The following is an 18802-nucleotide window of genomic DNA, read 5'->3' as shown; positions in this document are numbered from 1 at the left end:
CTAATTTTGTGGAATTATCCCCAAACACTTCTTCCTTTTATGTATGAGGTTAAATTATTTCCACACTTGTTCTGGCGTGCACGGTGTTGATTGTACTGCCAGTCACGAGAAAGGCTGGCAGACAATTCAGGCACCCTTCTTTAATACAAAAGTACTTGAAAACTGTTCAATGATTTTGTAATTTTATTTATTACTAGATGTAGGGGGCGGCACATTGGAGCAGTGGGCTGCCTCTCAGTGCTGGGTCACTCTGTTCGATTTTGGAACTGGGGTGCTGTCTGTGTGGAGTTTTTATGTTCTTCCTGTGTTCCCATGGGTTTCCTCCAATTGCTCTAGTTTCCTTCCCTGGTCCAAAGATAGCTGGCAGGTTAACTGTTTTCTGGGAGAATCGGCTGTAGTGTGAGAGTATCTGTGTCTGTGTGTGTCCGGCGATGAACTAGCGTCCTGTCCGAGATGTATCCTGCCCTCTGCCCGTTGCTTGCTGGGATAGGCTATGGCTCCCCCATGACACTGAGTTGGAGGAAATGGTTAGAAAGTGGTTGGTGGTTAGTGCATGGATGGACTAGAAGCAATACTGGTAGTAGCTGCAGATACAGTATAAGCACTGCTGCCTTTTATTGCAGGTGACGTGTGTGGAGAAAGTCATTTTTTAATAAGATAATGTACTGCGTTTCAGCTCTACTTCCACTGCTGTTCACACTGCTAGTGGTAGAGGTATCCACCAAAGAGCAGCGCTGTGCAGAAGTGGTTTGGGCTTGACTACCCACTGCAGGGTTACAAATCCTGAGTGGGTTGATGCTGTTTTATCTATGAGCAAGGTATTTCCACTAGATTTCTTCAGTACATGGCCTGCTGTGTAAGCTGTCAATTTCCAGGTAGTCAGTGTAAATTAGAATTCGTTTATCTGGTTCAATAAAGGACTTAAAGTGTTAAATAATCTCCAGTTGCTACATACCTTTATTTTGCTGTCTTTTTTTCAGTACTTCTTTTGTATAATACATAGATGTGGCCAAAGGAACTAATTAATAACTAATAAATACAATAACAAACAAAAATACAAAAATAAATTGTGCTGGCAGGACAAAGGGTTCTGCTCTGGTAGGTATTGTGACCTCAGGTTCCTCCTTTTTCTACAGTACAGAGTTCTGTAGTGCTCACAGTGTGAGCATGGACTGTGTGTTTATTGCTGTCTGGATAATGCTGTGTTTTCTATATTTTCCACTATGCTAACCAACTGTTGACAAGGTCTTTTTTTATAAACCACATGCCTAACACTTTGGAGTTGCATGACTGTTATTTTGGTGGAGCAACCCAACACATCATTTGCTTCAGGCTAAATGTCACACACATGACAGAATTTTCAGGTATTGTGGTGTTTGTGCCTTCTCTTCTTTGTGCTCAGTGTTGTGCCTTAGCAATCAGTTCTGGCACAACTGGTGCTAATTCACGTATGGTACCCGTGTGTTGCTTGTCAGTTTGTGCAATATCTGACTGCATTACTGATAGAGGTCACAAATGTGTTTTTGTAGTCTCATTCATTGTGAAGCAGGGTTTGATCATTCACAACACAACTATTATTTTTTTCTTTACAAAAACAAAGGCTTTTGTATTTGGGAAGGAAACTTAAGCTCACAGTGCAGAGAGGGCACAATGCCAGGGGTTGGGACATAATTGTGCATATTTAACTAATATCCAGGTCTGATCTTCAAACTTTTCTTTTTTTCTTTTTAAATGAAAAATTACCCTTGACACCTCTGATTTTTTTTGTTTAATAATGCATTGGAATTTCCAGTTGAAGTTGGGTGGTCTGCACTATTTTCTTTCCAAAACAACAGACAAACAGAAACCAAGAGTTGCAATTTCGCACAGTTAAAGTTTCTAATCTGAAGAATAATCCTGCACAAGTAAAAGACACTTACGTAATGGAAGGTATTTTCTCATGGTTCCCCAGTATCTTTAAATCTGAATTGTTTTAATCATCATGCATCTGTCTGTTATTTTCAGTCTGGGTGACCTCTAAGAAAAAAAAACCAGGTTGCTGCTGTAAGTAATGTTGTTGAACCAGTAGTGGCAGCTCTTCAGTCTGCAGCACCATCGCCAAAACGAATGCCCCAGTGTGGCGACTAGGGATAGTGTGGTGTAGGGGGTGCCATCCTTCAGATCAGACATTAAACCAAGGTCCTCACTACCTGGCCATTAAAGTTTCCAGAGCGTTTGTAAGAGTACTGGCTATGCTGGCTGAGTTCCACTCTGAACGTGCTCATTCCGACTTGCAGGACTTGCCTGCCATTTCTCACCTCTCCTCCAGTTCTGCTTTTTAATTGGGCTGCTGGCGTGTAATGGACTCCTATGCATCACGAAGATGAGTGCAGCGCTTCAGTGATGGATGTGGTGGGTTCTATCCTATGACTAAAGTGTTTTAGATCCTTTGGGATGAACAGTTCTATTTAAATGTGAAGAATTTTGTAACCATTGTTAAAAAAGTACATAGCAAGCAGACTCTTTCATGGTTGTTATTGCCAGAACTGCATATGAAATGGTTCATAGACAGGAGCAGTGATTCCTCCCTTCTGTATGTCTCCTTGTATTCATTCCAATTGAGCAATTAATCACTGAGGTTTAATTAGTCCCAGAAACTAAACCATTTACTTGAAAAGACCTTTTTAACCTGTTTCTGCACTCAATCTTTAGTGTCAAAAGCACTACACTGCTGGAGCACTGTTAAAGATATATGGTAGGTAGCAAACAACCCCATCTATTCTGTCCGCAGCTTGCTTACTAAGTGGTTTTCCTGCCTTTAATTCTGTCTGAGAAGCTCGAAATAGGTGGTCAATTTGTGATGTCCGGGCATAGGTGGGAATGACAGAGAATCAGAACCTTACAATGAAATACGTTCTTCACACCTGAAATCTGAAACCTCTTTCAAGCATGATGCTAGTTACAAAGTCTGTCCAGATTCTTAGTCACTGAAAAGATCATAATGGTCGTCTGGAGACCGATGAGTTCAGTCGGAATGAAAAGCAACATACACTGGGGTTGTTTGTAAGAGTAGGGGTGTTACCCTAGAGTTCTGATAAACTTTGGGGGCTTTTACAATCTGGGCCAACCCGATTGAATAAAATCTTCCTTAATTCAGATGCTGAAGCAATTTGTCTCTTCACCACCTGAGCACCTGATCTGCTGTGTAATATATATTTGGTATCCTTTGGATGTAAAGCATTATGTACTGTAAGTGCAATCATTAATTCATTCAAAAGGCTTTTATGGACCAAGGTGAAATGATGGCCAATTAACTACCACAACGTCAGATTCATCATATTTTTAGCATCACAAAAACCTGCCAAGGTTAATCGCTTTGGCACGGCCACCAAGACAGCCCATCAGACTGTTACCTAACGTTATACAGGATAGCACCTGAGGCCAACGGCACTCAGCAAAAAATCTTACAGAGCACTCTATGGTCTTCTCCTGCAGGTTTTACAGAGACACTCCAATTAGACGACGATGAAGACCTCAAAATCAGGAGATTCAGCTGCTTATCCAAATAATTAATTGCAATTAGGTAATGAAGATCAAATGAAGTGCAAGCCACTGAACCTTGTGACCTCTGATTTATATCAGATTTGAATCATCACGAGCCTTGTGAATTGTAACAAAGGTGTCGGCCCATTGAAGGATAATAAGCACCATCGTCAAGACAGTTTTCACGAATCCACAGAGCGCATTGCAGAGGGAAGCATGTGAGCCTACAGCCCATCCCCTGCTCTTTTTTCTCTTTCCCTCTCTCTCCCCATCATTCCCTCTTCCCTCCTCCGTTTCTTGCGATCTCGTTAGGCTCTTGTGGGCTTCAAAGGGCTCCCTGCCCAGGGCCCGGCGCACACAGCCGCTCCACCTGCCCGCCCCTCCCCTGGGAAAAACGTACGTCCCCCAGCTGCTACTGCCCTGCGTCAACACGGACGGGGGCCGGGGGCCCTCCTCTCCACCTCATCCCCCTTCTCTGATTGCTGTTTGACAGGAAGCCACACCGTGTGCCCAGAGAGGCAGGCTAATTGACGGGAAAGGGAGGTTAAGAGAAACTGGCAAAGAGGGAAGCAAATCATATTAACGCTAATCTGGCTGGGCTCCTCTGACGGAGGGTCACATCTCTGCAGGTGTCCTCCACCTGCAGCTGCAGACCCCTGAGGTGCACTAGGCTGGGGGCCTTTGCATTGCGCTTTGCTAAGCAGACTTCGGATAGCATAAGATAATAACATCCTCTAACACTGGAGAGTCCATCTCTGTCTCTTGGACTTTTGATCCCGTTTAAAGTTTAAATTTCATTGAAAGGGATTTCAATCGCCAGGATCTCCTGTAGCAGAGCTCTGCTCTCTAGCATACACACCTCACAGTCAAAGATCAATGGGCTCACCCCACAGTGCATTCTGATGAGCCACATGCCTTTCAAACCTGTGTCTCCCCAACCTTTTGCAATACTCTTTGCCTTGACGTTGGGGGGTAGGGGACAGTTTTGTAAGGTGCTAGTGGCTCACAGCTATGGCACGAGCAAAGCAACTGTGCGGTACAGGAAGTAAATAATATGTATTTCTTTTTCATTTTCCAATCCCACCAACACAATAATGCAAAATCAAGGAGTCAGAAAGTAGTACCCACACTTGTGCAGCAGTGCGGTTGTCTGTGTTTTGAGGACTTAAGGTGGTGCTCTGTGCAGCCGAGAAGGAGAAACAGTGTCTTCCTGTGCAGGAAGCTGTATGTTTGGAATGTGGCTCCAAGTGTATGATAGCAAATCTGATTAATGCTGCCTGTGGAGCCACGATCTGGATAGTAACGAACAGTAAGCAGCCCTTCTCAGATCCCAGCTCAAAGCACTACTGAGGCAAGCTGATCTTTTCTGTGTTTTGCTTTGGAGTTGTATGTAGTGAAGTTAGAATAACGATAACTGACAGAGAATTACTGTAAAAAACACAGTGAAATACAGGTAAATATCAAGTCAAACAGGTACTCTGTCTCAGATGTCTGGTTGGCTTGTGCACTGACTGAAAAACAAAATCTAAAAATGTAGGGCAACAAAACATTTTTCTTCTGGCACAACCTCGTATAACCTGCCTAGGTATCCTGCACATCTCCAGAACAGAAGAAGCACAGAAGCCACTATCAGAGCCCAAAATGAAGATAAGAGATTTGTAGAATATGTTGTCTGTAAATGGTGGGAATTCATTCTTGAGGAGCACAAACTTCACAACTTTTAAAGCCAGAGCCCACCGCACTTTAATAAAACTGCAAGGTGTGCAATTGCCAATTGGATATCCAGATTAGTAGCTATAAAATAAACTGAACCATCCTTATTCAGCCTGATTTGACTCCAACGGTATGTTTCCTGACAGAAATATTCTGCAAAACTAGAACTATTTTTCTGGGCCTGGGGGCTCATTGTGAATAACATGACTATGTTCTCAAGTATATCTGAATATACTAAATTATTCCAATCCTAACCGAACTCCTAATCCCAGCCCTAAAACTACACATAAGTATACTTCTGCACACTTTTTTTGGTTCCATGAGCATTGTTTAGCAGAACTGGAGTTCAGATGAAGTTTTGTTTTTCATCGGGTTTCAGGTGAAAGTCCAGCGCTCCTTATACATGCACTTTCGTGGAAGTCACAGGCAGTTCCATGTTTTGGATGGCATGAGAGACTTCTGATTTTTGCTTTCTTGGAATACCAACATAAAATAAAATTTTGCTCAGGAGGTTGCATTTTATTTAATTCCAGGAATATAAACAAAAAATATTGCTCAGGAGGTTGCATTTTAAGTTATTTTATTCTACAAAAGGGTCCGTCACACCTGTGGAGTCGAGCAATTCCACTTTCTTGGAATCTTGGAATTTCTTGGAATTCCACTGTCTTCCATTTGTCTTCCAACCACACGCTTATTCCAGCCAGACCTGTCACAGCACAATTTCTCCTCCCTCTGACATTCTACACTAGAATTAATAGTCTTTAGACAGGAAGATGCTACTTCATATACTCCACAGCCTTAAGCATAAACTAAGATGGTGACTTATGAACACTTCATATTTTTTATATTAAAGAATCATTCACATGAGGTTGGAATTTCATCTTTGCATTTCGCTAACCCCTCAGCTGAGTGTCCTGTGACGTTTCCGCCTGAGAAAAGCCAGCCTCTGTTGCCTTCCGTGTTCCACTGCGAAGGGAGAGGGCTGTTCTTGAGGGAGTGTGGGGCTGTCAGGGCGAACTGGCTTCTCCACGGCTCAGTCTCGGCTTCCAGGAGGGCAGCCGCCGGAGAACGAGCTGAGGGTGGAGCAGGATCCGAAGTTAGAAACCAGCCCCGAGTCGGAATCGGACACGGAGAGCTCCTCAAACTTCTGGATGACGGAGCGCACGGACTGGAAGGGGACGTCCCGACGCCAGCGCCCTGCCCCGGCTCCGCGGGGGCCCCGGTAGGCAGAGAGGCAGTTGGCAAAGACGTGGGGGGGCGGCGGGAGCCCGCAGTGCAGCCTCAGCCTGCCCTGACCCAGGCACAGCGCGGGACGCACCGGCCCCCCGAACCGCGTGGGCAGGGTGGCAAGGTGCTCCTGTACCAACACGTTATGGAAACTCAGAGCCCCCCCACCCAGGTTCAGGAACACCCCCACTGTCTTCACGTGGGGCGGGATGGAGCGCAGCTGCTCCTGCGACCCGTCATACAGCAGAGAGAATAAGGAGCCCTGCCTCTCCAGCCACCAGCCGCGAGTTCCATCCGCTGAGCACACTCCTGCCAAAAACAGAATACGGACCTGTCTCTCTTTACTCTTACTGCCTTATAACTTTAAAATACTAGAATGTTAAATATGAACTGTATAGTATAGCAATGACATCTGTCACACATAGAAATGCATGGACAGGGAGCCCAGTTTCTTGGACAGTGACAGAGCTGAAGGTGTTAGATCAGCACATTGTCATCTTCACGTCTGTCCATGATGGCTTACTGTATATGCGTCCTCCAGTACATACCTGTGATGTGAATACCCTCTGGTGTGTCTATACATCCATGTTTCTCATAATCCTTGTTTATGTGCCTAATCCACATTGATCTTTATTACAGCTGCTTGCTAAACATCAGGACCTCTACCACCCAGCATACTGGGGCTCTGTGGGCAACAGCAACAGCTGGGACATGCTGTGGCATGTGGCAGCTTCCCAAACAGTTCAACATCTGGCATCCCAGTCGCATTGGTTCAGTAGGGTCACCCTTTGTTGATAAGGGGTAGAGGAGTATGGGATTGAAATGTGTTTCCCACCAGTTCCACAGGTTTTCAATAGGATTGACGTCAGAGAACTCTAGTTCATCCAGCCTGGCTCAGTCCAGTAACAGCCTAGTAAAGAGCAGGGAGGATCAGTGGATCATGAAAGGGGTCAGAGAGTGGTATGGTCCATGCAGCTGAGAGATCAGCAGAATGGCAGCTAGAACATACTGACCGGAGCTTGCAGACAGAAAGGTGGATGTTTCAGGCCGAGTGGAGGAGTGTAGAGACTGTCTGTGAGGCAGAAAGGCAGGCCAGAGTCTGTGACTCTGTAGAGGAGCCACCTCTGTGAAGCTAAGCTAAAGACTAAATCTACACAACAGCAAGTGACTAGTCACTAAAAAGCTTCTAGACGTCATATTGTGCAAGAGATACTTAAAGTTTAAATGAGGCCTACTGAGTAGTAAGCTAAGTGCTCCTTTCCTCTACCTCCATTTCTCTCTCCATCTCTTTTTCTTTCCTCATTCTCTGTGTTAACCAGTCCTAACTGTAAAGGTATTCACTCCACCTTTTCTGTCAGCCCCCCCAAAAAGTAAAAAGAAAGTAATGACCATCAAATGGAACATAGCTTCGTAATTTTAAAGTGTGTCGTCAATATAATGTCTTAATATGTATATGTCTAATAGCAGTTACACAAAAAAAGCAAAGACCTTATTTAAAACCAGAAACAAAAAGTGCTTGGCAAGGTTTGGTGTTTGTAAGCAATTTCGGCGCCTAGGAACCAGCTCATTAATTTTCTCTGTCATCTGCGTTTCTGAAGAAACCTCCAGCTGTCATCTCCTAAGTGAAGTCATTTGTAATTCAGGATCAAGCATTAAGCCTCTCAAATCCCAGATGGGCTGACCTGTTCCTCCCTCTTCATCTTCAAACGTCTTATACTATAACTGTCAGCTCAACAGAACATCTTAAAATAAGACACCCTGGCAGTGAGAAGCTCAGATATCTGACACTGACAAGAGTTTTGGCTGCTGGAATCTCTTGTAACTCATAAGATATCAAACCAAAGACAGATGGTTCTTTATCAGGAGGTAGAGTTCTTTTTGTTTGCACTGGAATGTGCATTTCCAGTTGTGTAGCTTTACAATACGGGAGAAAGGGAGAAGTATGAGACTCCTGAGAAATAAGGGCAAGTGTACTCAGTCACGGTGGCCAAAGATAGGTAAACGTCCATTGATCCGGCCGTGGCATTTATTTTGTCCACTAGATGTCGCTGTATACTGCAGATTGAATTGTTAGGAACTGATCCTGGAGAAAAAGGTAAAGATGCAACAGATGTGTGTGTGAGTTAATCTGGCGGCAGAGGTGAAACACGGCACCAGGGCCACTATATCCAGCTCAGTTTGCCCCGTGTCACACGCCCAGCAATCTTCTGTCAGCACTCTAGCAACCGGCTGGCAACCCAAGTGTCAGCATAGACAGCTACTCCGAGCAACAGGGTCCTGGCAGTATCCAGGCAGCACACTGATCTGTGTCACACGGCTCCTGTCAGCTCTGGTGAATAAATGGTTAAGAACAGAAACCACAAAAACCACAGCTGCCTGGTCTCAGTACAGACAGGTACTGCTGACAGTTTTATGAAGGCTGGCAGTCAAATAAATGATCTGATATGGTAATTAGTTATAATGGTAAGATTCAATGGCAGAACTTCTTTTAAAAACAAATCTTTGTGGTCCAACTCTCTTGTACATTAAATTGTGTTCTTACCTCGCTTACCTATTAATTATTGTGATTTGCAAACAAAGTTATTGTGATATTTTCATATCACGTACAGTAGCTCGCACAATGTGATTGGACATCGTTCACATTATGAGCACATGTACGGAGTGAGAGCTCAGCCTGTTGACTTTGCTGCCGTCTGTTCTTCTCAAACTCCATTCCATTGAGTTTCTTCTGGACTTCATACAGCCTTCAAACAGACCAAGCCTGGTAAGCCAAGCACTTTTTTATCCTTAACTTAAGAACAACGTTGTAGCAGTTAGGGCTCTGGTCTCATAGCTAGAAGGCTGTAGGTTTTAATCCTTTATGGGGCATATGGGGCATCCTTCACAGCCTTGGTGCTTCCCTTAGATTGCTCCAGTAAAATGCCCTTAAATAATAATAATAATAATAATTGCTTACACTTATATAATGCTTTTCTGGACACTCCACTCAAAGCGCTTTACAGGTAATGGGGATCCCCTCCACCACCACCAATGTGCAGCCCCACCTGGATGATGCAACAGCAGCCATAGTGTGCCAGAGCACTCACCACACATCAGCTATTAGTGGGGAGGAGAGCAGAGTAATGAAGCCAGTTCATAGATGGGGATTATTTTGAGGCCATGATTGGTAAGAGCCAATGGGACAACAGTCACTATACTGGGGCATTAGGACCCACATGGACCACAGGTTAAGCGCCCCCCCGCTGGCCCCACTAACACCTCTTCCAGCAGCAACCTTAGTTTTTCCCAGGAGGTCTCTCATCCAGGTACTGACCAGGCTCACACCCGCTTAGCTTCAGTGGATTGCCGGTTGTGAGTTGCAGAGTGATATGGCTGGTGGCAACATACAGGGGTGCGCTCTACATCTCCATTGCAAATCAAAATATTATCAGTTGACTTGTCCGGTCCAACAAATATTGTGCCTCCCCTTTAACTCCGCTCAGTTGAGAAACAAGTACATGAATTGTAGTAATAGGGCACACAAAATAATTGCAAGTCTTTCTCTGTGCATGTGAGTCCTTGGCCCCCTTGTGCCCCCTGTGCTCACCTATCCTGTAGGAGGTGCTGTTGCACACATCCACCTCCCAGTAGAACTGGCCTCTCGCAATGCATTGCCCTGCAGAGACCCTTGGGAAAGGATGGAGCTCCTCTCTTCCACTTCTCAACGACGCCACAGACGGCGCTATCTGGCTGTCATAGTAACGGGGGTCCACTGGGGTCTGCAGGAACGTCACCGTCAGGCCCGAAGGTGAGACCCTGAGAGGCGGGGGGGCAGTCTGGGGGTCCAGAGTGAACTCCAGACCTGCGGTTGTGTTGAAGTGACACTGAAAGTTCATATTAAATCTACTCTTCTCTTAGATTCATATGACTTAGTTCAGAATGACTCTTTTTCTGTGAGTGTACTGAATGTATCAGGTCCAGGTCACCATGCAAAAGTTACCTTTTTTAAGCTCTTCCACAGTTTTCCTAGAACTCTGCTGCTTTACTACAGCTTTATGTAAGCACCAATAATAATACATTTCGTATTTAAGTAGACTTTAAGTGAATTATAACACAATTTTTCTACTGTTGGGTTATTATAATCCTCTACTGGAAAATGAATATTCTACTGTAATTTTACTAGAACTTCCCCATTATAAAGTGATTATTCTACTATACTTCTCCATAGACATTATTATAGCAAGTTGTGCATTGTTTAGGTTTATTCTCTTTTGTCATCCGAAGACAGAGCTGACCAGTTAGTCAGAACAGCTGATCCCCGTTACTGTCTTGCAGATGAAGAATATGTGTAAATTGATAGAGGGCAACCACCAAATTTTCAATATGATCAACTGCAGAATAAGAGCAATAAAAATAAGAAAGTGGAAACACAAACAAACATTTCACTCAAAAGCATTTCACTCGAGTTACAACAGTAATATCTGTGCTGAGGACCTAAACACACCTCCTATCAGTTATAAGCCAGAAAGCTATTTGATTAAATATTGCCTAGATTCATCTTCAATTCAGCAAACTGTTGTTCAACTCAAGCATTTTCATTTAAATTCAAGTTGGAAAACATGCGCTGGCTGTAGGTATCCAGTGGATCTGGGGCCAGTTGGCAGCCCCAGTGTCGCCCTGACCCTACCCTACAGTAATCTATAAACATCCTTGTGCTCCTCCCATGTGATACATAGCGCAGGCAAGGCCATATTGCTCGCGGTAATACGTTTTATACATCTTGGTTCATAGTACATACATAGTTTAGCCCTTAGTCTCTACAGTTTTCTTCCAAGATACTTCAACCACAGAATAACCACTGATATTCCAATATTATTTAATCAAATGTAATTCAATTCTCTATCCCTTGTGTGTAATAATGCATCTGTTGCATTACTCATGTGTCTCTATGTATCTGTAGGCTACTGTAAAAACCACCACATGTTGATCTGATTATGGAGCGTTTGGATGACTCCTTACCTCTCACCGATTTCTCCATGTCCTCCTCCAGTAGTGCTACACAGCCCCCTGGTGGCACCTTTGGATAACCTGATAAGGAGAGTAGAAAGATGATAATAATGTGAAGTGGTCCACTGCGCATGCATGTGTGATAGTTTATTTTTTTTATTTTAACCTGTTACATTCTTTTGAGAGTCCGAAGACCACATAAGCAGGAAATAATAGAGATGCTCTGAAAAATAATTTAATTTTTAATACCAGAAATCAAGAAATGTGTATAGCAGAACTTGGCTAATAGGGCACCAGCAGGATGGCAAATATCTTTGTTACTTCTGCGCAAAAAGTACGACAAATATAGCATTTTAAAGTTTGGGGAAAAAATAGTGGGAAATGAAGAAAGTGAATTTGGTGGGAATATCTGTGTGAGGGATCCTCAGGGGGCCAGGCGTGGAACTATTATGCAGCAGTACATATTCTCCTGATAGGTGCAGCAGAGGAGACTTGGACTTCCTGCCTACAGCTCTGATTCACTGTTAAGCAAAGGTGGACTTCTGCAATTGGACTTGAAGACAGTACGAACCTTTAGGTCTAGGCCTGATGGTGAGACAGATTCGTTCAGCACACAGGAAAATGACAAGACCTGATAGACTGATTGGCCTGTTTTCATTTCTTGTATCGAATTACAATATTTTAGACCAGGGGTCATTCTTCTCTAAGCCGTTTCTGAAGTAACATTGTGCGATCTGTAATGTGATTACCACAACTGAGCTAACTCACCGCACAGCGCCTCCCATTTCTCAGTTGCAGATTCCCCTGTGCATGCCAAGACAACCTAGGAGAGAGACAAACAATGGCATAGAGGAGTGAATTCTGATGGCTGCTTGGGTCACTATTGGTCCACGTCAGAGTGGAACAGCTATCTGGGGCAGTCAGGCTCACAAAATAGTGCCAACTCAAACACTAATAACTCATCATAGGTGTACATTATATATTAAATATAATGAGAGGCCATCCATTCATTCTGAACAATAACAGCATCAGAGAATTGGAGAGGGATATAGCTTTGCTTATATCTCCATTCAATTAAATTGGAGGACACAAGCTCCCCATCTAACACATATGTTACAAACATTCTTACAAACATTTTTACCAAAATAAGCTACACTCATTCACCACTCAAGCCATGAGATCATAGATTTGTTTCTGGTGCATGGAGGGATAAGGCTCGAAAGTTAACGTTTAAACATGAACTATATGGATAGACCGCTCATTCTTCAGACAGCCAACCATTTGATGCTACCTCTTGAAATGGTTTTACTGTTTTTTCTTCAGGGACAAAAATTCCAGCAGGGAGTATTTAACTTTACCCAGTCAAGCTCAGAATCGGGCAAAGTGGTCAATCAAAAGTCTTCATTACTTTCACCCCTGGCACAGCAGCAGCCAGTTTCTCCTTTCGTACACAACGACACTCTCGGGGACTCATTCTTTCAGACCACAGACCAGCCTGCTGGTGAAGTAGAACAGGAGTGCTCCAGTCTACACTCCTTCTGTTTTATCTGTGGGGATCAGAGGCATCACTACCGTGCCAGACGCTGCCCTACTCCTCCAGGCGCTAATGCCTACCAACAGCCCTGGTTCAGCTTTCTAGCCTTGCTCCCTGGCAGCGTACTTCAAACCCATTGGTACTGGCAAACACACTACCACAGAGCCTGCCTGTCCAGCATATGAGATATTCACTAGTACAGCCAAAGCTAGATCTTCAAACATCCTTCGCTTTCTGAGCCACACAAGCCAGCTCCACCTGTTGCTCCAGAGACCTCCCTGAAGAGCACTAACTGTCTCTCCTCTCATGGCAGAGTCTAGACACAGACCGAAAGCCTCTTCATCCTGGCTGCTCTTAGAAACTTTTCCAGCGGTCTATGGGAGTGGTCAATTCCGCACAGAGTCTATATGATCTGCTCCTTTCCTTATGTGGAATCTCACTCCCTTTGGGTGCCAATTGTCCAATTAGCCACGTTTATCTCATTTTTGCTGTGGATTGTCTCTTAAATAGGTGTCTTTTCACTGAAGCCACCTCTGACTACCTCACAACTACACTCATTGCTTCATTGTTAAACACTGCTGTTGATTATGTTCTTCTCTGTTCTTTCTTTTGTAGATAATGCTGTGGTTCTAGGCCGTGCTTGGACTTTTCTGCAAAGCAGCAGATTGGCGTCAGTGAGATGTTGAATTGCTCTGCTATTCTGGAGGGGTGGATTTGCTATGATGTTCTACTTTATAGTATATTTTGAGGTGTATTATGAAGCATTAGAACACTTTTGTTTAGGGATCACCCAATGGAAGTGCATCTATTTTGGACTTCTTTGGGGTTTTAAATCTTGGTTCAAAACCACAAAAGCAGAGCTTTTTTTGTTTTTACTCTGACAGTAAAGTTCATGCCATTTCTTTTAGCTGCTCCGTATAATTCTAATTTTGTTCAGGCTTTTTCAATTACATTTGTACTACTTTTACTTCTGAAGTATTTGGGAGCTCACTCTTCCTGTTATTGTTGTGAGAAGACTTAGAACATTTCATCAGATTGATGATGAATACAGAATATACTAACTTCTTACTCCTGGCTTGAGACTGGTGTGTTTTTAGGGTTACATATGTCTGCCACCCAGGGAGTATACTGTCCTTCACGGTCTTTCGTTGCTGTTTTAAATGTCTATAAATGTTGACTTTTTATATCTTAGAACATGTGTTGCTTAAATTCACCCATCAAAAGAGCTAAACATTTAGATTTTGTTACACTGTAAGTACTTTCAAATTGCTTATTTTCATCCATCTCAAGTCTACAGATGTGCACAGACTTTGAAATAAACACTATAAATTCATTGGATGATAGTCTCAGAAGGCTATAAGAAAGCCTGGAAAACCTGGAAGAGTACAGCACATGGATTAGCACTGCGATGCAAGATTGACCTGCCCTCTTTGTTATAATAAAGCCTCGTTCTAATTATAGTACAGCCCCGGCCAACCTCTTTAGTTACCACGAATGTCGAGATAAAGCGAAAATACATATTTACCAACAGAACATAAAAGGGCATATACGCATACATGGTATATCACCAATCACAGAATGCATATTCCAATGTCGAGCTGTCTGAGAAAATCACAGAGTCAACTAAACACCTAAACTGCTATTAGCCAGTCAAGCAACAGGTCTTCCTGCCAGAGTCAATCAACAAGTCTGTTTGCCTGAACTGTATAGTGACTAACACCAACCAGTGTCTACTGTATGTGGTCGCTCTAAGAAGTAATAGAAATTGCTTGTGTGAATCCACCTGGCATGGGACAAAAATGAACAGCAGCCACGAAGATAAGGCACTTCAAATCCTGCACGAAGAGAGAGGTGGCAGAAGGGACTATGATAGGATATGATGTGATGAAAGCTGGAAAAGAAGAATTAGTGGCCCATATTTACAAGGGAAGGAAATTGGATCAGCAGTTTGAGTTGTGGGTTATCTTTTGTCCTTAAGCCTTCGTTTTCAAACTTTTCAAACTCTATTAGTGTCATATCCAACCAGCAGAGGGCTGGGACTCCATCTCTGAACACATCAGCTTTGCCACTAGTTCATCCTCCAACCCAAACACCTGTGTTTGACTCCGTCCCTCTGACCTGCTTAGTTCTCCTTGACCTATTCAAAAGTGATCATGTGGAACAAAACATGAAATATGTTGGCCGATGTAATGAAACAGGAGCCTGCTTTTTACACCCTTGAAGTGGATTCAAAACAAAAAGCATGAAGTAAGTGATCTTTACAGTTTCAAATTGTTCTGTGAAAAAGATTAACTAACGTAGCTATTCAGTTTTATAGCAAGCAATTATTCAAATTGTCACAAAGTACACAGAAAATGAAAATGTCTTTTCTGCACTTTGACAACATTATTTCCACTTTCAACAAACCAAAATCATATTAAACCCATTCTCATTATTTTCTTCTATGAATAATAGTAACAAACACAAGGAATGGGAACAGGTATAAAAGACTACTGTAACTGTGGGAAAACTAGTTTGATTCAACAAGCCCTGAATATGATAAAAATGATAAAAGGCATCTGACCTCTCTGTTGCACGTATGCACCAGAGAAATGTAATCTGCACAGCTTTCACATGGTGCTGTTTTAAAGCTTTCAACCATAAAACTTTTAAGTAACATTTAATCTTCATTATATACACTACTTAATCCACACCTTCTAAGCAAAAATCAAAAAGAAAGTAGTAAATAGATTAATACAAAAGAAAAATTGCAATCACAACTTTTCTGCAGCAAACCAACATAAATTATGGTGCACAAAATGTCGTTATCGATCCATGCAATTACCCGAGTGGCCTCTGTGTACAATAATAGGGGTTTACTTGATTTTAGAAATGTACAGGGAAAGTACAATATGTGATTAGAGAGAATCTATCTTTGTAAGGTGCTCCAGTCAGCTAGTGAATTTCAAGCAACTATTAAATCATGAAAACTAAGGAGTTTTCACAACAACTCAAGCTGTAGGAAGCTGTAGAAAAGCATAGACCAAGGGAAAGGAAGAAACAAATTTCAAAGACACCTAATCTATCTTTGAGCACAGAGAAGTCCATCATTAAGAAGTGGAAGGTGCATGGTACTATCCAGACACTGCCTGGAGCAGGCAGCCCCTCCAAACAAAGCAGGCAAGGAGGAAACTGGTGTGGGAGGCCACTGTTAAGACGATTTGGAGATTTAAAATAAAAAACTAAAGAGTTCAATGGCTGAGGTGAAAGAAAATGTCCTTGAGTCAAATCTGTCTATATGGCAGAGTGGTGAAAAGGAAGGCCTTTCTGAAAAAATACCTCACATTCTGCATGATGTTTACAACACAGTATTTAAGTGATTGTAGCAAAAGTCTGTTTTGTGGTCAGACGAACTCATCACCCAGTCACCACTACTACTTCCTATGATCAGGATGGTGGCAGAATTACAATTGGTTTTATGGGGCTGCTTCTCATCAACAAGGACCGACAAGCTTGTTAAGACTGAGGACAAAATGGAAGGAGCAACATACTGATAAATCTTAGAGGAAAATATGTTCCAGTTTTCTAAAGATCCAAAAGCAGGATAAACATTCCCTGTACATCTTAGCAAAAAACTTGCAGCTGTAATACCTGCCACTGGTGCTGCCAACAAATGTAGAGCTTAATACTGAAGCAGTAAACACGTTGCAGATTTTTGTCTTAAGTGCTTGCATTGCATTAACTATGTCATCTTACAGGATAACTAAAGACTTCAGTTTGAGAAGTTTAAAAAAATGATTATGCATTACTTTGTAATTTCACAAAATGGTAAAAAACCACAAGAAGGGTCTGCATGCTTTTTCAAGGCAGTGTTAAAGTTTAAAATATTTTTTTCCATGCAGTGAACATCTGCAGTGAACATCTTTCAAATGCTGTCTGAAGGAGAGTCTAATCACTGCTCATGGGGCTCTATAGTAGGAAAGGACTATGACATCTCGACTGTGGTCAAAACAGCTTTCTCACACGTGTACCTGTAGTGTCGTGGGCTTTTGCTCTCCTGTCTCCGTTTTCAGAAGCACGGTCTCCTCCTGTGCCTGTGCTAGCCCTCCTAGCACTCTCTGCTGTTGCTGGGGAAGGAGAAAGATAAAAGTGTAAATTATCAAAGGTCAGAGGGTCAGTATGCACCACCCGCATAGCCTAAAACACAGCATTGAGGGCTGGATTATACAATGGCTTAAGATACATTTTTGGTTATCCTGTGCTAGACTAGCACAATTTATTTGTTGCTAGCTAATAACATATACCGTATAAGAGAAAGCCCATATTTCTCATTTGGTCAATAGGAGATAATGAGGAAAATATTCCATCAAGTCATTCTTCAGAGGACACTACATTGTCAGCTTCAATGGGAGAATTTAATCAGGCCTCGACAAAGGATGAGAAGCACCTGACAACACCGATGGGCCTGCATTTCCACCACCCCTGAGTTTCCCGCTCTCTTTCAGACATGACTGAATCAGAAATACCCTTTTAAAACCATTTTTGCATGAGCGCTCTTAGAAGATGTGCATGCCCATTGTGGGGCTGTGTCGTAAGGAAAGACACTGCTGTGAGCATATCCTAACAAACTCTGACCGTCCAGGTTCTCTCAACCCTACCAGGAGACATCACCTGATGACCCGAGCAGGAGTCCTCCACAGCGACACCGCTCTTGTCCTCCAGTAGGCCTGCAGGGCCCGTCCGCACCCGACTCCTCTCCCAGACGAACGGCCTCTGCTTCCTGCCATGGTCCGGACCCCTCCCCCTAGGCCACCCCTGTGCCAGCGGCCCTGTCCCCTGCAGGGCAGGGTTTACAGGCAGGCAGTCAGCAGCGCCAGTCCAACCCAAGCTGGGCAGCTCCACAGGGAAGTGGCAGCCTGGGCACAGCAGTGCGCAGCTCCAGAGGGCTGTGGGGGAGCGGCCAGCAGCAGCCTGGCTGGCTCTGAACACGCAGCCCCGACACAGGCTGTGAGAACAGGGCAGGAGCAGCGGGAGGTCGAAAGGTTGCCCGCAGGATGGGCAGAGGGGGCATGGCATGAGACAGGAACACCAGTCGTCTGAGTCTTCTTCCCCTTCCTCCTCTTCTTTGTCTTCGTGAAGTTCTCTGACATGTTGGCGTGCCACAAAGGATTGGCGTACTTCCGATGACATTTTCTGTCCATCTCCTTGTTTCTCACATCTTCAAGACTGGAGGACATGTACCATTAATCAGCTGTCCATCAGCTACCATTCCTACCTACCCTTGAGGAGATCGAGTTGTTCAAGTTCTGATTTTCTCTTTCCTCATCTTGTGTTTTTATATAGTTTTAGCTTGGTCAATGTTGTAGTATGTGTATTTTATTTATTTGTGTATTGTATTCATAGTTTGTAACATCTGTCATACTTATGCAGTAGAGCTACATTATATATATATCCATGCCATTGTTTGTATACAGTGCTAATTAACCAGCACAACTGCTACCTTTATTTGTATAAACCAAGAATTTTCACTCTTCAATTCCTAGTCCTGTAAACACATGGCAGTCCCTGTATCCCATGGTCTGTTGACAAGAAGTGGTCAGTTTTTCAGAGACGTCCATGTGCTTCTATGTCCAGGTCTCCCTGCCAGGTCTCCTTTTCTGGGCTGCACTTTAAATCAGAACAGCTCAGCCCTGGACCTTTAAAGACACCCAACAATCAGATACAACCAAATATTCCATTATTTCAGTAATACTGGGCAGACGTATACTATATGTACAGTGCTAATTCAGCATTGGAGAGGATGTGCTTAACATACAACTTTATACAACTCTCCTGTATTTC

General features: G+C 43.3%; 1 protein-coding gene across 1 annotated transcript; it reads right to left on the bottom strand.

Moving 5' to 3' along the window:
• Positions 1-6268: 6268 nt before the first annotated feature.
• On the bottom strand, positions 6269-18270 carry LOC148836620 (uncharacterized). The gene is made up of 6 exons (XM_088914911.1): positions 17633-18270; positions 16993-17088; positions 12217-12271; positions 11461-11529; positions 10049-10303; positions 6269-6771 (listed from the first exon to the last, which is right to left on the bottom strand). The coding sequence occupies exons 1-6, from the start codon at positions 18149-18151 to the stop codon at positions 6269-6271; spliced, it is 1497 nt and encodes a 498-aa protein (XP_088771037.1). The 5' UTR covers positions 18152-18270.
• Positions 18271-18802: the final 532 nt, after the last annotated feature.

The sequence above is a fragment of the Atractosteus spatula genome, chromosome 4 (assembly GCF_055471065.1).
Source record: "Atractosteus spatula isolate fAtrSpa1 chromosome 4, fAtrSpa1.hap1, whole genome shotgun sequence".
Classification (NCBI taxonomy): Eukaryota; Metazoa; Chordata; class Actinopteri; order Semionotiformes; family Lepisosteidae; genus Atractosteus; species Atractosteus spatula.
Note: the sequence above shows the minus strand (reverse complement) of the source record. Positions and strands in the feature narration are given on the sequence as shown.